The 20,824-nt window shown below is 52.0% G+C and overlaps 6 protein-coding genes across 6 annotated transcripts; 4 read left to right on the top strand and 2 right to left on the bottom strand.

The window, feature by feature from the left end:
- Positions 1 to 3,551: 3,551 nt before the first annotated feature.
- On the bottom strand, positions 3,552 to 4,390 carry MRS44_013134 (uncharacterized protein; the record flags this gene model as incomplete). The annotated part of the gene is made up of 2 exons (XM_065616622.1): positions 3,552 to 4,069; positions 4,129 to 4,390. 2 exons carry the CDS (start codon positions 4,388 to 4,390, stop codon positions 3,552 to 3,554), a joined length of 780 nt encoding a protein of 259 aa, XP_065472694.1.
- An 800-nt stretch (positions 4,391 to 5,190) lies between these two features.
- On the top strand, positions 5,191 to 5,394 carry MRS44_013133 (uncharacterized protein; the record flags this gene model as incomplete). The annotated part of the gene is made up of 1 exon (XM_065616621.1): positions 5,191 to 5,394. The coding sequence occupies one exon, from the start codon at positions 5,191 to 5,193 to the stop codon at positions 5,392 to 5,394; it is 204 nt and encodes a 67-aa protein (XP_065472693.1).
- A 584-nt stretch (positions 5,395 to 5,978) lies between these two features.
- MRS44_013132 (uncharacterized protein) lies at positions 5,979 to 6,548 on the top strand (the record flags this gene model as incomplete). The annotated part of the gene is made up of 1 exon (XM_065616620.1): positions 5,979 to 6,548. The coding sequence occupies one exon, from the start codon at positions 5,979 to 5,981 to the stop codon at positions 6,546 to 6,548; it is 570 nt and encodes a 189-aa protein (XP_065472692.1).
- A 1,443-nt stretch (positions 6,549 to 7,991) lies between these two features.
- On the bottom strand, positions 7,992 to 9,647 carry MRS44_013131 (uncharacterized protein; the record flags this gene model as incomplete). The annotated part of the gene is made up of 3 exons (XM_065616619.1): positions 7,992 to 8,026; positions 8,366 to 9,211; positions 9,281 to 9,647. 3 exons carry the CDS (start codon positions 9,645 to 9,647, stop codon positions 7,992 to 7,994), a joined length of 1,248 nt encoding a protein of 415 aa, XP_065472691.1.
- Positions 9,648 to 10,858: 1,211 nt separating this feature from the next.
- MRS44_013130 (uncharacterized protein) lies at positions 10,859 to 15,780 on the top strand (the record flags this gene model as incomplete). Its single annotated transcript, XM_065616618.1, has 3 exons — positions 10,859 to 13,219; positions 13,307 to 15,641; positions 15,695 to 15,780. The coding sequence occupies 3 exons, from the start codon at positions 10,859 to 10,861 to the stop codon at positions 15,778 to 15,780; spliced, it is 4,782 nt and encodes a 1,593-aa protein (XP_065472690.1).
- A 408-nt stretch (positions 15,781 to 16,188) lies between these two features.
- MRS44_013129 (uncharacterized protein) lies at positions 16,189 to 20,496 on the top strand (the record flags this gene model as incomplete). The annotated part of the gene is made up of 4 exons (XM_065616617.1): positions 16,189 to 18,278; positions 18,332 to 18,675; positions 18,739 to 20,283; positions 20,342 to 20,496. 4 exons carry the CDS (start codon positions 16,189 to 16,191, stop codon positions 20,494 to 20,496), a joined length of 4,134 nt encoding a protein of 1,377 aa, XP_065472689.1.
- Positions 20,497 to 20,824: the final 328 nt, after the last annotated feature.

Genomic DNA, 20,824 nt, shown 5'->3' with positions numbered 1-20,824 from the left:
ACGTGCTGCTGCAGGCTGCCAAATGGCCTTTCACGCCTTGTGAAATAGGCATGGCGGCTTGAATTGCGTATATTGCTCAAACGCCGCAGATACGAAACCCTACCATAACTTTGGCAGTACTATCACGATAAGTAAAAGCAAATAGCAAATGTAACCGTTCACAAATGCACACAGATAATGGGCGAATGCTATGACATATGCCTATGTATACAAATACTCTGCCTTCGCTTTCAATCTATTTTCACAAAATCCAACCCAACCAGCCGCCTCTGTGGACGACCAATATTGCAACCGCCCGAGCCACACCCTTAATCTTTCCCTCATCCTCGGGCTTTTCCTCTTTTCCCTCCTTTCCTCCCTCTCCATGGATACAACGACAATTTTATTATCGCCATGGCTGAGTTCGTCCGCACCCAGATCCTGGGCACGACATTTGAGATAACGTCGAGGTAGCGAGCCTGAGAAATGGCACGCTGTTGCGGTGGTTAATTCGACCCTAGATATTCGGAACCACAACCTGTGGGGTTGGGAGCATTTGGGCTCGTCTGGTACGTGACTGATTTATTGATTGCGAACAGCGACTTCTGGGGAGTGTGATAATGGTTTAAACCCTCACTTAGCTCCGCGCGAGACCAGCTTACGAATCAAAACGTCGCCATCAAGAAGGTCACGCAGCCTTTCACCACGCCCTTCTTGGCTAAGCAGACATACCGAGAACTGAAGTTGCTGAAGCGCCTCAAGCACGAAAATGTACGCTCCAGTCTCCCACCACCCGCTGGCGCTTGCTGCTGACTCCCCCCTGGGTGATCTCTCTCAGCGACGTTTTCATCTCCCCAGTCGAGGATATGTATGTCCAGCGGCGGCATTGCTTGGCCAGCCTACTAATTGTTCAATAGCTACTTTGTTACAGAGCTTCTCGCTACGGATCTGCATCGGTTATTAACATCAAAACCGCTCGAGAAACCGTACATCCAGTACTTCCTCTATCAGATCATGGTATGCATGCCTTGCAGAGGCTTATCCAACCAATCGTGCAACCTCGCTGATAATGGCGGCAGCGGGGCCTGAAGTATGTGCACTCCGCTGGTGTTGTCCATCGAGACCTCAAACCCAGCAATATCCTCATCAACGAGAACTGTGATTGAAAATCTGCGATTTTGGGTCTGCGCGGACAGAGAATCCCCTAATGACCGGCTACGTCTCGACGCGATATTATCGGGCCCCAGAGGTCATGCTTACATGGCGAAGCTATAACGCAGAGATCGACATTTGGAGCGCGGGATGCATCTTTGCCGAAATGCTTGAGGGGAAGCCCCTCTTCCCCGGCAAGGACCACTTGCACCAGTACTCAATTATCACAGAGCTTCTGGGAACTCCTCCTAAAGATTTCATCAGCACCATCGCAGCCGAGTCTGTAGGTATTCCCAAGAACCAGTGCAGCGGTATAGTATTCAGGTTGAGGCAGACGCTGCGGTTTGTCGAGTCCTTACCGAAGCGCGAGCGGCACCCCCCCCCTCAAAAACAAATTCAAGAACGCCGAATTTTCGGGTGAGATTCAGGAGTTATCCATCCTCTCTCCAGCGTCTGACGGTCTGACTGAACATCCCAGCCCTGGAACTCCTTGATAAGATGCTCGTCTTCGACCCCAAAAAGCGAATAACAGCCACCGAAGCTTTAGCCCACCAATACCTCGTCTCCTACCACGATCCCACCGACGAGCCTGTTGCGCACGCGAAGTTCGACTGGAGCTTTGACGAGGCTGGCCTGCCTGTGGATACATGGAAGATTATGATGTGACCCTAATAGCCACCAAACTCGCCGACACCCTGGTTGACTGACGAGATTCATAGATACTCGGAGATGCTTGATCGTCGCCATGTCACATGACAATTAGAGATCAAGGGCATCGTTTGCCGAAATTGAGGGAGTTCGCCAGCTGGTTCTGAGTATGTCTCAACATCAATAAAGGAAACCCAATGCACGACTTCAACGTAATTGATCAATATATTGACCTCAATCAATCTGCATCTCAATCCACGAGCGCTTCGATTATATAATCCATCAATCCACAGAACCTGCCCGTTGATTGAGAATCTGCCTACCAGTTCACACATCGACCAACAGCGCTGCTGTCAGATCAATCAAATCAGATCAGGACCCAAATCTGATCTGAACTGATAGTTTACCCTCTATATCTGATCTGATTGATTGATTGATAGATATTTGATATATTATAAGTCACGTGAAGCTATCCCCGGCTTCGGCACCCTGCCCTTGGCTCTAACTGGCCTTGTTGCTCAAGCATAGCCCCCCTAGAGTAATACGCCCTCCCCTGATCCAGTTCTTCAGTAATTGGACCGACTCAATGCTCGATCCAAGCAGTGAATGCCTCTGCGAGGTGATTGTAAGCTTCGCAAGACTGAATGCTCTCTCACAGTCAGTTGCCATGGCCGGAATAGCAAGGATATCCAACGCAAATCTGCTCAGACGTGGAAAAGCGTTCCTATGATCGATCCACCACTGAATAGGGTCATTCACTTGCTCCGGTTCAAGCCTATAGTATCGTTCAAGCTCACTGCCTGTTGCCCTCTACCGCACGACTGGGTTCTTGCCACGACCGAAAATGGCTGGACGACGAACGAGAGAGGTCTGGAATTGGTTCGGCATTTCGATAAACACACCAAACCTCGCATGACTGGTGAATATCGCCTCCTCATCCTGGATAGCCACGAAAGTCACCTCTCAGTCGACTTCCAGCTCTACTGCAAAGAAAATAAGATTATCACGCTCTGTATGCCTTCTCATTCATCTCACATCCTTCAGCCTCTGGATATCGGGTGTTTTGGCCCGCTCAAGCAAGCATACGGGCGGCAAATTGAGAAGAAAATGCGGGCGGGTACAACGCACATCTCTAAGGAGGATTTCTTTCCGGCATTTTTAGCCGCATTCCAAGAGTCGGACGGAAAAAAACATCCGGGGGGGTTTTCGAGGAGCAGGCCTTGTGCCTCTAGACCCTGAAAGTGTAATTTCTCGAGTGGATGTGAATCTGCGTACGCCGACACCGGTTGAAGGGGTTGACGAGCTACCGGCACCTTGGGTCTCTCAGACGCCACACAATCCGACAGAGGCGAGCTCGCAATCCGAATTCATCAAGAGCCGAATATCTCGACATCAAGGAAGCTCCCCAACATCGATTCTGCATGCTGTGGACCAGTTTGCAAAGGGGACGCAAGGAATCATGCATCAGATCGCTTCGCTGAGGTCCGAAAACCAGATCCTTCGGCAGGAGAATGAGATACTTAGCCGACGTCGACGGAGGAAAAAGAAACGTTTGCGAGACGGAGGGAGTCTAACTCTAGGTGAAGGGCAAGATTTGCACAGTCAGCAACAGGTAATGGGGACGCCGACCAGGGTATTTAGAACGGTAAGATGGTCAATTAAGCTGAGTACAGCCTCCGGCTTTGTGTTGATAATACATGTTCCAGCATAACTAACATTATAGCTCAATAACAACCCCTCAAGATACCTCATCGTCTGCATATCTTGTTCTGCTAAACCAACTCAAGGATTGGATCGCTGAACCGAGACGCTGCAGTAGCACCACCGTCGATAACAAAGTCTGCGCCATTAATAAAGGCTGCATCTGGGCCTGACAAGAAAGCCACAAGACTTGCAATCTCATCCGCGCAGCCGGCTCTGGGGATTGGGGTCTCCGGAATCATCTTCTTTATCCGATCTCCCAACTCTGATTCTAGCTCTTTTCGTATCATTGTCGTCATAATCACGCCCGGACTGATTGTGTTTAGTCTCACTCCTTTCTTTTGTCCTTGTCGAACTGCAGCCTGCATGCGAACGATGATTCCCCACTTGGCAATGCCGTATGCCAGCTCAGGTGAGTCCTCCAGATCAGCAGCATCGTGACCTAGTAGTTGTTCTCTTGGGGATGTCGCAAGATGCTTCTCTAGCTCAGGACTAACCGCCTTCTGGACCAAATGGCCAGCTATGCTCGCAATGGAGGTCAACGAGGAACCAGGAGGCATAACCTCAAGGAAGGCATCAATGACATTCGCTGTTCCGAGCAAATTCACCTCGAAGATCCTTCGAGCGGTACCCATTCCGGGGAAATACCAGCGGTGTTGATTACTGTGTTTAGCCTAGCCGCCCCAGAAGCGACCTTGGAGAGGTTTTCGACAGATTCGTGGCTTGACACGTCAACGATTTGAGTTTCAACTTCGTGCCCATCATCTTGGAGTGAGGATGCAGCAGAATCGAGAACTTTCTGCGAGGAATCGGCAAGAATCACGAGCTGCCCTGCCCCAAGACGTCGGGCAATGGCGAGGCCCATGCCGCCAGCTCCGATCACAAGTAGTCCTCTTCGAGATGAAGCCATTGCAGGTTGGTCTGTAAACCTATAGTGGCGAGTCGGCTGAGGTTCATTTATTCACGCCACTAGAAAGTGGTGTTCATTCGCAATAAATACAATTCATGTCCCTCTGCTCACGTGGGAATACGCCAGTTAATAGATCAGATCATGAGTGGTAGTGACTCGACAGCCTGACCCCTTCGACTCGTTAAAGTTATGAAGAAATGGGCTTGTTATTAAATCAGATCATGGCTTGCGACACACCAGCTCCAACTCCCTCAGCAAGGTTAAACCGTGCAGAAATAGAGTTTCCGGATCAGATCATGACTGCGACAAGGCCCATTGAAGTATGCGATGCGGGGTTTTAACGTTACCATTGACCTCACTACATCGTGCAATAGCTGGTAAGGGTGTATCACGCGGGGTGGTTAACACCGGAATCTAGAACTTTAACGGCCCGAGAAATTGCGGAGGGCCGAGGCTGATGCTCTGAACCTAGCACAAATATCACTTGGATGGGTCAGAAAACTTACAAGTAGCATATGAAGGGAAAATTGATTGGTCCTCGTGAACGAGTCAGAACCGCAGCCATACACGAACTCGTAATCTTTCGGGAGCCAAACACCAAGGCAACATGTTATGATGTCCACCGTGGACCTAGGTTGCTAGATTGACGAAGCCTTGATGCTTCCCCGCGCCTTATTTCACTAGTGATTTGGGGGTTATTCTCTGACCTTGGCTCCCGCGTTTCCTTGCGTTTCCTTGATCGTCCGGTTCCGTCCGAAGCTCGAGTCCGACTCGAACAACGGCCAAGCTCTCATTGCACCATGCACCAGCCTTCAATCGTCCTATCTAAGCACCTTGATGAGCTTCCTCTCCTGAAGTCTGGCGGCCGCCTCGTCTATCGCAAAGCCCTCGGCAATAACAATCATAATCTAATCCCGTACTTCGACTCCAACGGAAGCCCCACATGTCCACATGATGTGAAACCAGCAGAGTACATGGTCAACGCCATCGGCGCTGGCAATTGACTATAACGGCCAAGATTGGGCCGCTTGTAAGCGCAATCCTCAGAACGTAGAACCCAGGCTCGCGGAATCGAGGAAATTATCAAATGACAACGCGATGTCGAACCATTTTATGGCGCCAAGGATGATCGCAAGTACGCATACCTCTCTCCATGCAAAATTGAGTTTTGTGGTGCTTTGTCATCGTCTCCTCGCGCTCTCTCGACTCTAGTACTCCAGTCGCTGGGTGAGGGCCGAAACACAGAACCCCTCAAGTAAGTTTGGGGCACGCGTCACTATGACACCGAGCATCACATCACACAGTTCGCAGCTCTTCCATTCGCCTGCAAAGAAGCCCTGAGCGGAGGTGTGCTTCAGGATTGCCAGCCATCTTTTGCAAGGCCATCATCCCCACGTTCTGCTTCCACAGGTATAAAGCGATGGTTTCCATCCCCCAGTCCTAGAGTTCTTGACAGAGAACCCGAACAACCACTTTCATGTCATGTTCTCTTGCAGATCAACTGTTTGCAGACAGACGAGCACCCTTGCAGGTCAACTATTTATCAACAAACGCGTCTTTCTAAAGCCCACCGCCAACCTCACGCACAATGGCTCTTTTCCCTCGCCATTTCTACAACTCTGACTCCTCCTTTACTCCCCTGTTCCGGCTTCTTGACGACTACGACAGCTATACTCGGCAGGGCCAGAGCGGTCGAGATACCTCATTGCGCCGTTGGCAGCCTAAGTTTGATATCTGCGAGACCAGTCAAGCCTACGAACTCCATGGCGAGCTCCCTGGCATGGACAAAAAGGAGGTTCACATTGAGTTCACTGAGCCTCAGACAATGGTCATCCGTGGAAAATCGGAACGGACCTATACTTCTGGCAACCCTCCTGCGGGGTTTATCGAAGGCACCACTATGCGCGGTGCCATGGTAGGTGATGACGGGGAGCCCGATACATCGCAGCCCGCTCAACGCACGGAGGAGACCGATAAGAAGGGTGACAAGACGAAGTACTGGCTCGCTGAGCGCAGCGTCGGGGAGTTTTCTCGCACCTTTAGCTTTCCCTCTATGGTGGATCAGGATAGCGTCAGCGCGAAGTTCCAAGACGGTATCCTCAGCATTGTCGTTCCCAAGGTTAAGAAGCACGAATCGCGCCGAATCCATGTTTCTTAAAAAAAGCAAATCAGAATCAACACTTGACATGGCATCAAAACCGGGAGCTGGTTGCATTGTGCTTCGCCTGCTTTTATTATCTGTAATGTATTTCGCGAAATTCAGAGCACGACTCGGGCACTACTTGTCTATTTTAAATTATACATTCCCTGTATCTAATCTGCGATATTAATACAGAGACGGTAGGATTGAAAACTCTTTTAGCATCAATGAGAACAATGTAACACTCGGTCGGAATTACTAATCTATGAAATCTGTTGGATATAAAAAGAGTGTGTGCATGCACGAGCCACTCCGCCTCGTGAGAGAAAGCCGGGATCCTCCGTTGTATTTGCTTGATGTTCCGTTTACAGGCTGTGGAGCTCTGTGCTGACTTGTAGAGATGGCTCAGTGATACCGGTGCGTGACTGGCTGGTCCTGCAAACCTCTCCAGAGACCAGGCAATAAGTAAAGGCGTGTCACCTAGATCTGCTTAACCAAGCTGGTTATGCAGCTTTGGCCCTTGACATATGGGTGCCGGGGGGGTTTTTAGTCCCCCCAAGTAATGTGCGAATTGATCGCATCCGTTGCAAGGCAGCGGAATTTGGGTATGATTGCCTAGATTAGAGACAAGAACGGGCAATTACATTGTTATTGTTACATCGAAAGAGTTGCCTCGTGAAGCCAACACATTAGCAGGTTGTTTTGTCACTTTTCGAGTATTGCGAGACGGCACTCATAAGTTTCCAAACCCAAGCGCTTAACCTCCTCTAGCGATGTTCTAGAATGGGTTGTCATTGGAACTTGAAAATTGACGAGAAGGTTTTCATGCGCACTCGACCGAACATTTCTTATTTGTTTTAAGTGACATCATATATCATTGGTAAGCAATTCAGCTATTGTATGTGACTTGGTTGTAAGTTGAGAAATGATTGACTGAAAAAGTCCAGGTTCCGTTTTCCTCGCTGTAACTCTCAAATGTGGTTCCTTCAACGCTCTTAAGACGCTCAATATGGCTCGCCACCTGGCGCTTGGTCTCCGCCTCTGACGGACCCTTTCCTTTCGTCATTCTTCGAGGCCACGAATGTTCCAAGGAAATTGAGGCAGGAACATTCAAGCCCTCACCAATACTTGAGGGGGCCTAGAGACCGGCCCGGTCCCCCGTGCTTGGTTTCGGTTGCACTTGGAAGACCAAGCACGGGGGGTACGTTGACTAAGGAAATGGTCGGTTGATTAGGGAAACTAAGAAAGATACTTCTATTTCTATAGAGATTCTTAATAAAAATAAGTACCTAAGTTAATTAAGAAAACTTACAAAGTCTAAAATTATCTAAGTAACTTAAGATAAAAAAGATATAACGTACATGATAAGCGAGTGCACCGGACAAGTGAGTGCACCAAAAATCTTAACCTTTAAAATAGGAATCACCAGAAAAACACAACAAGTCACCTAATTAATTAAAATTAATCGCTGCACTCTTCTTCAGATATTTCCACAACTATCTGACATGTTCTTGCATTATGTCCTGTCTTTCCGCATCCTCCACAGCGCCTTTCCCTCGGTCTCGCTGACCCTCCTTGACCACCACTTCTCGACGATTCGCCCTCTACCCGCCCATCTACACTAATCTGATCAATTGCTCCCCTTGCTTCCCCTACTGTCATGACTCCTCCTTTTTGTAATCGGGTCCTTTTTGCCCTCCGGCGTCGACTTAGTAGGTCATTTGCCTGTCGAAGGTCGCGGTTCTCTGCCCTCAATAAGGCATTCTCATGCATCATTGTCTTTGTTCCCTTAGAAAGAGACTTTAATGCCTCCAGAATTGACTCTGGAGAGCTACTTTTATGCCTTCTGATTCGTCTATCGAGGTATTCAGACTGAGATTCGGCCTCAAGGACGGTCTTTGGCGTCTTTGAAACCCATGTGGTAGGGGGGCCGGCCTCCTCCTCAACCGGCGTCGGCGTCCGTAGCTGCACATCAAGCTTCGAAATCACGCTTTCCGCGTCAAGTGGAACAAGCCCGGCCCCTCTAAAAGCCGCCTTGATGTCTTTCTCCGTCATAGTGGCCTGGAATGCGGCGTAAAAGGCGGGAAAGAACTCGGTCTTGGAAACGTGGGTTATCGAGCATCGGATCAGATATTCGATTTCTCGACCATATGCCTTCTTGAGTAGGCTAAAGTACCCGACATCAAGGGGCTGAAGCAGGTGAGACGAATGAGGCGGCATACAGAGTGTAACAATCTTGTTTGCCTGGCAATATTTCTCAAACTCGAGAGAATGGTGACTTTCGTGACCATCGAGGATCAGAAGACGATAGCGACCAACTGATCGCGTCTTTGTGCACCGGTCAAAGTGCTTCAGCCACTCAAGCCCTAGCTCATTATCGGTCCAGCCATTGGGAGACGTTGCAATAACCCAGTCGTCCGGGAGGTTGCTGTCTCGGTACCAGTTGGCGAGGTGATATTGGCCCGCACCTATGATGAACGGCGGGATCGCTCGGCCTTCCGCATTGATCGCCTGGATGACAGTAATCCATTCCCTGTTTCCAGGCTGCACTGATTTCGGTTTTTCACGTCTTTCGGAGCCCGTGACGACCATTCCGCTTGCAATGACGCCCATTAGAAAGCCAACCTCATCAAAGTTGTAGATATCGGCAAGGTCGATACCATAATTCGCGATTGTGTTCTCTACGAGCTTGAACTACTTTCGAATCTCGACTGGATCTTCGCATTTGGCCCTCTGGTAGTCGTATCTACGAAAAAACCGCGTCTTGAGCTCATCGTGTCGCTTGACGAAGTTGGAAGCCCAGCGCTTGCCGACGGGTGGCGCGTCGCGGTCAGCGAGCAGTCGGTTGGCCATTTCTTCCACACCACGTAGTCGCGGGGGAAACCCTCGCGAATCTAGGTCGAGAATGAACTGAACTATGATCTGTTCCTCTAGATCGGATAATTTGCGTGATTTGGGAGTAGTATCGCGCTGAGACTGAATGCCATTGTGCCGACGACGCAAGGCATAATAGTCAACCTGATAGAGTCTTGCAGTAGGTCGCAGCTTTAATTTTGGGTTACTTTGAAGGGCTTGAAGTGCAAGAAGCAATCTAGCTTCTTTATTTGATTGAGGCATGTTTGGTCGTTCAGAATTAATTGATCAAATGGAAGTGATGTAGGTTGAGGGATTTTTGGTGCACTCACTTGTCCGGTGCACTCGCTTATCATGTACGTTAATTACTTATTAAAAGATATTAGATAATAAAGTCTTGAGTTATTTAAGAAGATATATTATATATAGGAAAAAGTGACTTCTTTCTCTATATAAAAATATATAGAAAAAGAAGTATCTTTTTCCTCAATCAACCGGCCATTTCCTGAGTCAACGTACCCCCCGTGCTTGGTCTTCCGAGCACAACGGAGTTGCGGAAGACCGAGTCACGGGAATAGGCCGGACTATAGGCCCCCTCAAGTATTTATTTGGCAGTCTGTTTGTTTGGATTTGATTTGTGGGCAGCGCTGCATTTGACACCTGGTGTAGGTCTGCTATGATGACATGATGACGGGTCCTCCGCACAGCGGAGAGTCGGCCGCTCGGCTTCCCGCCACAAGTACACGTGCCCCATTGTGTTATACAAAGTGTCCGCACGTTGATTCAGCCCGAAGGGCGTTTTACTCAGTCAGAAAAAAAGAGCATAAAACTTTTTCTGATTGGCTAATTGGCATGGTCTATGCTCAACTCGTGCTTGAATTGGTCAGTTGTCAACGCTAACGACGCCACTACATGGGAAAGCCCGCGATCGTTGACTAGGTAACGCTTTTGGCAAGCTCTCCAGGAGCTTTAAGGTTGTCCTTCAATCAACTCCGGCCTCCAAGCGCGATTCTGGCTGGAGCACCGACATGGCGTCTGCTTTCCCTTTGCCGTCAAAACTATTATCCACCAAACCTTACGAGGTTGCTAACGACGTCTCGGCTCACGTATCACCTGCCTCCGGTCGAGCGGTGCAGTGTCCCCTCCTTCCCTGATCGTTCGAACCTAATCAAAACACCCTACAGACAACCTCCCATATCGAGATCTGTCACGCTACGGGACATCTAAGCAAACCCTCGCTGCCAAAGCGGTACCTACCCGGTCGTCTGCATGGGTAAGAGGCGGATAATAATATATGCAGCCGGATGGAGAATGATATACCCCAGGCAGTTCGGAACTGCCATACTTGCAAGCAAGACCTGCCCGAGGTCGAGTTTCGAAGCGTCAAGGACCCTGCGAGGCTTACGAGACAGTGTAGTAGCTGTAGGGCACGCCAAAAGGAGCGAGTGGCCGAATCCCGAGCCGCCGTTGCCGCCATGCGGAACATCGCCTCGAGGCTATCGCCGCGCAGAACGACGAAGAGGACCGATTCTCAGGCTCAATTGACGCCTCCACGGCGAAACGCGCAAGCGCTCGTGCCCATCAATAGCTCACAACCCCCTGCAACGCCTGCTGTATTCCGTGGTCTGGCGCCCGTCCTCCAGGGACTGCCCAGACCTCTGCTGGGCCCATCTACCTCAAGCGCAGCGGAAGGAGCCCTCCCTATCCCTCCCACCTTAAGCCCGCCAAGAGTAGTCCTGGGCACGCCGATTCCTAGTGACACGGCCACAACGGCTCCTATTGTGCTAGGCACGCCTGTACCACAGGAATCGTTCCCTACCACTGCTTCATTACTGCCACAGGGTCATCGCCGCGGCCGCTATACACGTCAAGGCATCGTGAACCGACGGCCACGGCCACAGCTTCAAGAACGACAGTTTGATCAGATAGTTAATCCACCTTTTACAGGGGACCTTGATTTGCCTGCCCTTAGTGAGGAGGATCGGGCGCTTGTGCGGGAGTTCTATACTGCCCTGAATGACGACAAGATGCATAGTTGCATTCGCTGCCGGGAGCATTGGTTCGACATGAAGAAAAACAGCTTAGGAGTCTGCAGCCGCTGCATTAGTCGAGATAGGGAGAGAACCGCTGATGAGCCCTACTTCTTTAGCGCTGCGAATAGCCTTGACTTCGGGGAAGTCCCCGGTAATCTACCTAGCCTAACGATGGTTGAGGAGATGCTGATTGCTAGGGTTCACGTACACGTGAAGGTCCTACAGGTACGTGGCTCTCAGTATAAATACCGCGGCCATGTTGTCCACTTCCTTCGCAATGTTGGTAGGCTATTTGAAGAGCTCCCGGTCCTACCTGAAGAGCTAGATATCGTGCTCCTGCGGCCTCCTGATATGGAGGGCGACCCTCACTTCCAGCAGCAGTTTGCTCGCGATTTCCGGGTACGCCGCTCATGCCTGTTGACCTGGCTGCATTACCTACAGCGCCACCACCCGGGCTATCGCGATATCGTTGTGAGGCAGGATCGCTTGCAACGGCTTCCTCTTGACGGCAGCATAGTTGCTTCCGTTGCTAGCCAAGTGGCTGACATACCTGACGGCGAGGCCCCTCAAGGTCCCGTTGAGGAGGATGTAGAAGAGGATCCAGCAGATGCAGATGCATCGGTGATCCCCGATTTGCAGGTTACAGACACCGAATTAAACGCCCTGCAGTCCCGATTGCTTCATGGTACCCCTGGCCCTGAGCGTATGGCCGATCTTGAGCATATACCGCCTAACGCGCAGGCTCAACACCAGATGCCACTGCCTTCCGTTCGCAGGACTCCTATCAACGAATTCAACCGTTCCCAGCCGCTGTTGACGCTCGCGTTCCCCACCCTCTACCCTGACGGCAAGGCCGACTTCGTGGAGCCTCGCTTACGGAGCGTCACGTACCAGGACTACCTTGCCCATGCGATGAGATGGCAAGACGGACGTTTTGCCCGGCATAAGACGTGGCCTTTTGTCGCCCTCAACACGCTATTACGTGCGCAGGTCAGAAAGAGGAGCAACTACTCGGTCAAGCAACACGAAGGCCGCCGCCGTCAACCCCTTACGCGCGCTGATATAGAGGAAGCGATGGCTAGGCCTGACGAGCCAGAGGCTCAGGCCCTGATCCAGTCGATCACGCGCCAAGCGGCCGTGATCAGGGGCACCCGTCCATATTGGTATAAGCAAAGGAAGGAATTGGAGGCATACGCCTACAATCTAGGCAGGCCTGGCCTTTTCGTCACAGCAAGTGCGGCTGATTACCACTGGGAGTCCCTATATCGTCATATGCCTCGATTCCAGGAGTGGAAAGCAGCTCCTGAGGCGGCGCGGATGGCTCTGTCCCGGCAACTGCTGCGAGACAACGCCCACATTGCCGCTTATCACTTCCATAAGCGTTATACGCTCTTCAGGACTATTGTCCTGAAGAAGAAGTTCAACCTAACGGACTTTTGGGGTCGCTACGAGTGGCAGGGCAGGGGTTCCAGTCACCACCACGGCCTATATTGGCTAAGTGGCCACCCGGACTTGGATCCCGATGACAGCCAGTCCCGGGAGCGATTTGCCCGAATCTGGGGATATCACGTATCCGCTGTCAACCCAGAGCCTCAGAGGGTGCAGGCACCTGGGGAAGGGAATCCCTTGATCAGTAATCTATTGGAACATCCCCTTACCGTCCAGTTCCTGTCGATGGTGGTAAACCGCGTGCAGCGCCATCGCTGCAACAACTACTGTATGCAGCTCAGCAAGCATACCAAGCAGGTGGAGTGTCGCTTTGGATTTCCTCACGGGCAGCGCCTGCTAGCCTCCCTTGAAAAGGTTCCTCATTCTAAGCACTGGAGCTTCAGGGGCGAGCGGAACGATAGCCAGATGAACCACTACAACCGCTTACTTGCCGTCGCGTAGCTAGCCAATACAGATGTCTCACCCTGCACGAGCCTGCAGCAGGTGATCGATTACGCAGCTAAATACTGCTCCAAGTCAGAGAAGAAGAGTGAGTCTTTTGCCCAGATTAGGAAGGCCCTGATGCCCCGGGTCAAGGACCACAACCCGCTGATTTCCTTCACGTCAAAGCTCCTAAATCAGCTAGTTGCTGAGCGAGACTACTCGAAGCAGGAGGTTAGCCACTTGCTCCTCGGTCTGCCGTTACAAGAGGGCTCACGAACCTGCTTACACATTGATTGCCGTAATCCTGACATGCATTCCCGCTCTTTACGGATTGACGCCGATGAGGTTGACGAGGCCCCCAACGTTTACGAAAAGTACTGTCAACGCCCCGAATCCCTAGAGGACCTGACCTATGTTTCCTTTCTCAAATACTGGAATTTCCACTCTAGGGACCCTTCCAAGTGGAAGCAATGGCAGCCAGCCAACGTCAACGGCAGGCCGCGTGTATTGGTCTACTTTCCTCGCTATCAGGCTGATCCAGAAGGCCAACAGTGGCCAGAGTACTGCCGCGTAAAGCTGGCATTGAACCACCCACATCGTCGGCATGATGAGCTCCTCATGTTTGACGGCCATCGTTTTAATTCTCACGCTCAGGCCTTCTCCTATTGTTGGCAGCACCACAGTCATGGTGATGACCATTACGGCCGGCCAAAAGAGGTTCGATTACAACCTCAAGAGGATCAGTACGAGGCTCTGCCAGTGGAGGAGGAATTTGATGATGAAGACTGGATCCGTCTCGCCGCCCTTTTACCTGACAACCCCCTTACCCAGGAAGGTCTTGACCTACTTGGCCGCCGCGATATCGATGTCAATTACGACTGGACACGGCATGTGGGCACTTATCCAGAGTTTCGAGACAGCTACTGGAAAGACCTCATCGCTAGCAACCCTATAGCCAACGATGTGGAGGTCCTTGGCCCTCACTGGCGTGACCAGCTCAACCCGCAACAGCGGTTAGTGTACGATACCTTCATGGGTCACTTCCAGGCGCAAAATCCTACTCAAATCCTTCTCCACGTCGACGGCGGCGGTGGCACGGGCAAGTCCTTCCTTATCAAGGTGCTTTCCTCCCACCTTCAGGCGGCTGCCCTGCCCAATCCTAGCCCTATTTGCCGCGTAGCGCCAACGGGTGTTGCGAGTAACCAGATACAGGGCAGCACCATACATTCCTTGCTACGTCTCCCAGTAGGCGGTGCCTTTACCGACCTTCGCCCAGCTGACGCAGCCGCCCTTCAGTCCCGCCTACGGCACGTCAGGTACCTCGTCATTGATGAGAAGAGCATGCTAGGACTTGAGCAGCTCGGGCGAATTGATTCTCGCCTGCGACAGGCCTTTCCACAGCGTAGCCTCGAGTTCTTTGGTGGTGTGAGCGTCTTGCTTGTGGGCGATTTCTTCCAGCTACCACCCGTCCGACAAAAGCCGCTGTATTCAACCGCCAGCACTGGCCTGTCTTCGTTGGAAAGGAGAGGACAGGTGGCCTACCGGCTGTTTGACCGCACCGTCTTCCTGACCACGGTGCAGCGCCAGACTGGTGATGATCAGGCCCGGTTCCGCCAGGCCTTGCAAGAACTGCGTGAAGTCAAGTTATCTATACCCTCCTGGGACCTCCTTAGCAGTCGGGTGCAGGCCAAGCTAACGCAGAGCGAGGTTGACAGATTCAAGGCCGCTATGCGGGTGTATTCTACAAAGGCCCGCGTTAACGAATACAATTACGAGCATATGGTGCACCTGAACGCCCCGGCAATACAGGTGGAGGCAAAGAACCAGGGCAAAGGCGCGGGGCAGGCGGCAAGCGACAACGCTGGCAATCTATCCAACAAGTTTGCTGTTGCTAGAGGCGCCAGGGTAATGCTCACAACTAATTTGTGGCAACCAGCTGGCCTGGTTAATGGCGCCCAGGGTACGATATATGATGTCGCTTGGAATGAAGGCGCCAACCCGTGGCAAGATCCCCCGGACGTTATCATGGTGGACTTGGATAACTACGACGGACCGCCGTATCTGACAACTGACGAGGGCAGGAAAATCGTACCCATCCTTCCCGTCACGCGTGATTTCCTAGTGGGCAACGAGACCTGCTCTCGCACCCAGTTTCCCCTGATCGTGGCATTTGCCATCACTGTTCACAAATGCCAGAGCTTAACGAAGGATCAGATAGTTACTGACCTCGCTACACGCGACTTCCAGGCCGGTATCAGTTATGTTGCAGTGTCACGAGTTACCTCGTTGCAAGGCCTACTCCTCGAGGCGCCTTTCGACCGTCAGAACCTCTATAACCACACGCCCACGGAAGGTTTATACGCCTACGTTTTCTACGTACTGCGATTATGGCTGACTACAACGTAGGGATGAAGATGCGCCTTGCTGACCAACAACGCCGTCAGGCTCAGCAGCTGATCGATCCGCCGTATCCACCACGGTACATTGACTAAATGACGTTTTCCTATAAGCTACAGGGAAAGGGGAACTCAATATACGGTATATAGTTGATTAGACTTGACAGGAAGTGGTAGAGGGACCCCTATGTCTATCAGTCAATTCCCTTACTACAGGTTTGAAGTGGTTTTAATAGCTGGTTACCGCCGCAGTCGAAAGGGGGTTCTAGGGGGTTCCTCCAGAAGAGTTTGATAGCAGGTATACGGTATTTACCCTTTGGGCTGAATATTCAGCCGTTAAGCCCTTGCCTTGGCAACTTAACGGGTGTTCGAAGTATTTTATTCCATACACATAAATGGTGATCGCTTTCCGTATCCTGGCTTGACTGAAGCCATGTCAATCACCTTTCCCTCGCGCCAGAAACCGGCGTGTCAAAAGTCGTACAGGCCATGTCAACAACTACGATGGGCGACGCCAACGGCACTCGACACGAACAAAAGCCGCCCAAGATCCTCGAACATCAAGAGCTGCAGAATCTAGTTCGCATCGCTTCGAACCTACGAGAACGACAAAGCGTCCCGATCCAGGCCAACTCTGATCTGTCCGACAATGACGACGATCCTCGCCTCGATCCTTCAAACAAAAGCTTTGACCATTATAGATGGGCACAGCGGACACTGGCATCCCTCAACGACTCGGGCATTACGCTGGAGCGGCAAGGGGTGGTCTTTTCAGGCCTGTCGGTGTCCGGGTCTGGTTCGTCGTTGCAGTTCCAGGAAACCGTCCTCTCCAGCTTGATGGTTCCGTTCCGCCTTGCTGCAAGGGTTCTTCTTAGTTCTGTCTTGGTTCCTCGTCGACGCATTCTTCGGAGCTTTGGCGGCTTCCTTCAAAGCGGCGAGCTGCTCCTCGTATTGGGTTGCCCAGGCAGTGGCTGCTCAACATTCCTCAAAACGCTCTGCGGACACCTCGAAGGCCTCACCCTGGAGCCCGAAAGCAAGATCCATTTCCAGGGCATCGGCTTCGAGCAAATGACTAAACAATACCGTGGAGAGGTTGCATATAATCAAGAAGTGGACGAACACTTTCCGCATCTCACGGTCGGGGAGACGCTCTCCTTTGCTGCAGCCGCACGCGCGCCGCAGCAGCGCCCTCCAGGTCTGACGAGAAAAGACTTCGTCGACACGATCGTCAAGGTTGTTATGGCTGTTTTCGGCCTATCACACACCTACCACACTAAGGTTGGCGACAATTTTGTTCGAGGTGTTAGCGGCGGCGAGCGCAAGAGGGTGAGCATAGCGGAAATGTTCCTCTCCAGGGCTCGCATCGGAGCATGGGATAACAGCACCCGAGGACTTGATGCGGTAACGGCACTTCAATTCATCAAGTCGTTGCGCCTATCAGCCGACCTTGGCAGATCTTGCCACGCCATTGCGGCATATCAGTCCTCGCAATCCATGTACGATCTGTTCGATAAAGTGGTTATTCTGTACGAAGGCCACGAGATATTCTACGGACCCTGCAGGCGTGCGGTCGAGTACTTTCAGGACATGGGCTGGCATCGGGATCCCCGGCAGGTCTCACCAGACTTCCTTACCGCCGTCACCAATCCTGGTGAGCGCAAGCCGCGGCCAGGCATGGAGAAAAAAGTGCCTCGCACCGCGGCGGAGTTTGCGGAGTATTGGAGACGCAGCCAGGATTACGAGAAGCTCAAGGCTGACATTAGCGCCTATGAGCGCGAACATCCACTCGGCAAAGATACTGGAAAGCAGTTTCAAGAGAGTCACGAGAAGCAGCAAGCCAGACACACGCGGCCGACAAGTCCTTACCTCCTGTCGATCCCTATGCAAATTCGCCTATGCCTGCGGCGGGCCTTTCAGCGGATGCGCAACGACATCCCGACGACAATGTCTACGATCATAATCCAACTAGTCCTGTCTTTTATCATCGGTTCGATCTTCTACAATTCTCCCAACACGAGCAACGCCTTCTTTCAGAAAGGAGCCGTTATCTTCTTCGCGGTGCTCATGAACGCCTTGATCACAATCAACGAGATCATGCAGCTGTACAGCCAGAGGCCTATCATGGAGAAGCAAGCCAGATATGCATTTGTCCACCCCTTTACCGAGGCACTGGCAAGCGTCCTTATTGACTTGCCTGTCAAGCTCTTCCGATGCTCTTTGTTCAGCATCGTGCTCTACTTCCTCGTGAATCTACGCAGGGAGCCAGCTCAGTTCTTCATCTTCTATCTCTTTCTCATCACCACGGTTCTCATCATGTCAGGTATCTTCCGTTCGATTGCCTCCACTACTAGGACAATCGGCCAAGCCATGGGCATCGCTGGCATCCTGATACTCGCAACTATCGTGTACAGCGGCTTCATGGTACCGCAGGCATACATGCACCCTTGGTTTGCCTGGATTCGATGGGTCAACCCTCTATTTTACGCTTTTCAGGGCCTTCTTAGCAACGAGTTTCACGGACGCGAGTTTGACTGTGCCCATTTGGTCCCCCCTATGGAACTGGAGACTCAGTCATATGCGCTGCCGTCGGTGCGGTGCCAGGACAACGTTCCATCTCAGGGGATGCCTTCCTTGAAGCAAATTATAGGTACACGTATGCCCATCTCTGGCCGAACTATGGAATCCTGGTCGCTTTCCTGGTATTCTTCCACCTAGTCTATCTGGCTGCCACTGAGTTCAACAAGGGGCGAAGGCCCAAGGCGGAAGCCCTGGTATTCCGTCCTGGTCATGCCCCCCACTACCTTCAAGAGGTGGATGTTGAAGGAACAGGGAAGGAGAATCATCCGATTGCCCCATCTCCTGGCGGCGACAAGATGGTTCACTTGCCGCAGCACAATGATGTCCTTACGTGGAGGGGCGTCAACTACGACATCCCTGTCAAAGAAGGCAGGCGACGGCTGCTAAAAGACGTGAATGGCTGGGTCAAGCCAGGTACGCTGACGGCCCTGATGGGGGTTTCTGGTGCAGGAAAAACTACGCTCCTGGACGTACTAGCTCAGAGGACTTCGATCGGAGTGGTCACCGGCGACATCCTGGTCAACGGACAGGTGACCACGTCAGGCTTCCCCCGAAGAGCCGGGTATGTCCAGCAGCAAGATCTCCACCTGGAAACAACCACGGTTCGAGAGGCGCTTCGCTTTAGTGCCGTGTTGCGTCAGCCCCGGTCCGTCTCCAAGAAAGGGAAGTACCAATACGTCGAAGAGGTCATCCAAATGCTAGGCATGGAAGACTTTGCCGAAGCTGTGGTTGGCTCCTTAGGCGAGGGTCTGAACGTGGAACAGAGGAAGCTATTGAGTATCGGGGTGGAACTCGCGGCAAAGCCATCTCTTCTCATCTTCCTCGACGAGCCTACTAGCGGTCTCGATTCCCAGAGTTCTTGGACTATTTGCGCATTCCTTCGACGGCTAGCAGACAATAGCCAGGCAGTGTTGGCGACCATTCACCAGCCAAATGCTCTCCTGTTCCAAACGTTCGACCACTTGCTCTTCTTGGCACAGGGAGGTAAAACAGTATACTTTGGGGACATTGGTCCACAGTCCCGCATCCTCCTTGACTATTTTGCCCGAGCCGGGGGCAGACCCTGTGGTGGGCAGGAAAACCCCGCCGAGTACATTCTCGAAATGGTATCTGGAGATGGTGCGTCAGGAGTGGACTGGGTCGAACAATGGAATAACAGCTCGGAGCGGGACAGAGTCCTCGCTGAGTTCGATCGCCCCAACAGTCGCCCGGAACAGGCTTCCGGCGAAGGCGCGGAAAACGACGAGTTCTCCCACGAGTTTGCCCTACCTCTGTACGCCCAGTTTGTCCACGTCGCCGGTCGCGCCTTTAAGCAGTATTTCCGTCAACCCGAATATATTTTTACCAAGTTCCTTTTGGGAATCGCTTCTGGTTTGTTCATCGGATTCTCTTTTTGGAAAGCCGGTGACACCCAGCAAGGGTTTCAGAACGCTCTATTCGGCATCTTTCTGCTGGCCACAATTTTCCCTCCGCTCGTCAACCAGATCATGCCTAAGTTCGTCATCCAACGCTCTCTATACGAAGTCCGCGAGCGGCCATCAAGAGTCTACTCTTGGAAGGTGTTCATTCTATCGCAGATGCTCGTTGAAGTGCCCTGGCAGATTCTTCTAGGTATCTGCGCGTGGGCGTGTTTCTACTTTCCCGTGTTCGGTGTCAGCGGGTCTGCAGACAGCCAAGGTCTGGTACTCCTTCTCGTCATTCAGTTCTACATATACGCTGCCACTATTGCGCAGATGGTGGTGGCAGCTATTCCGGATCCTGCGCTGGGCGCCATGCTGGCGGTCCTCATATTCGGTCTCTCGCTCATCTTCAACGGCGTCATGCAACCGCCTGATGCTCTCCCGGGTTTCTGGATCTTCATGTGGCGCGTCTCCCCGTTCACATATTATGTGAGTGGTCTCGCCAGCGCAGCACTTCACGGGCGCAAGGTTGTCTGCTCCGACAGCGAGATGAGCACGTTTGATCCGCCGTCTGGTCAGACATGCGGCGCGTACCTGGCCGTGTTTCTTCAAAAGGCGCCCAGTACACTCTATAACCCTGACGCGACGTCTGGGTGCCAGTATTGCTCTCTCTTCCGCAGACCAGTATCTAGCGACACGCCGAATCAACTGGGACGAACGCTGGCGCAACTATGCCATTTTTTGCTGTTACATGGCCTTCAACGTCTTTGGGACAGTTATGTTATATTATTTGTTCCGAGTGCGCACTTGGCAGACCCGGAAAGTTGCGAAGTAAAGATTGGGGGAGGGCTGGCGACTGATAGGTGGGCTGTCGCATAACATATAGGGAGTAGTTTTATTGGGGTTGCCTCACGTGATGACCACACTGCACAATAGACTTCCCGGCTCGGAAGGTTCACTGAGGGGTTTTCTTCCCTCCTGCAACTGCCTCACGGGGAGTCAATTGCTCGCCTCGGCAGTTGTCTCGTCATCTCTCACGCAGTCAAGACTCGACTTTCAGTCTCCAAGTCATTCTCTCGCAACTATAGCACTAACAAGGCTGCATATACCCCCCTTTTCCGCCCCCTTCCCCCGCTGTACGATGACGCCCTCCCGAGTCCATC

Source organism: Fusarium solani, assembly GCF_023522795.1.
Source record: "Fusarium solani strain SB1 chromosome Unknown bctg00000009, whole genome shotgun sequence".
Lineage (NCBI taxonomy): Eukaryota > Fungi > Ascomycota > Sordariomycetes > Hypocreales > Nectriaceae > Fusarium > Fusarium solani.
Note: the sequence above shows the minus strand (reverse complement) of the source record. Positions and strands in the feature narration are given on the sequence as shown.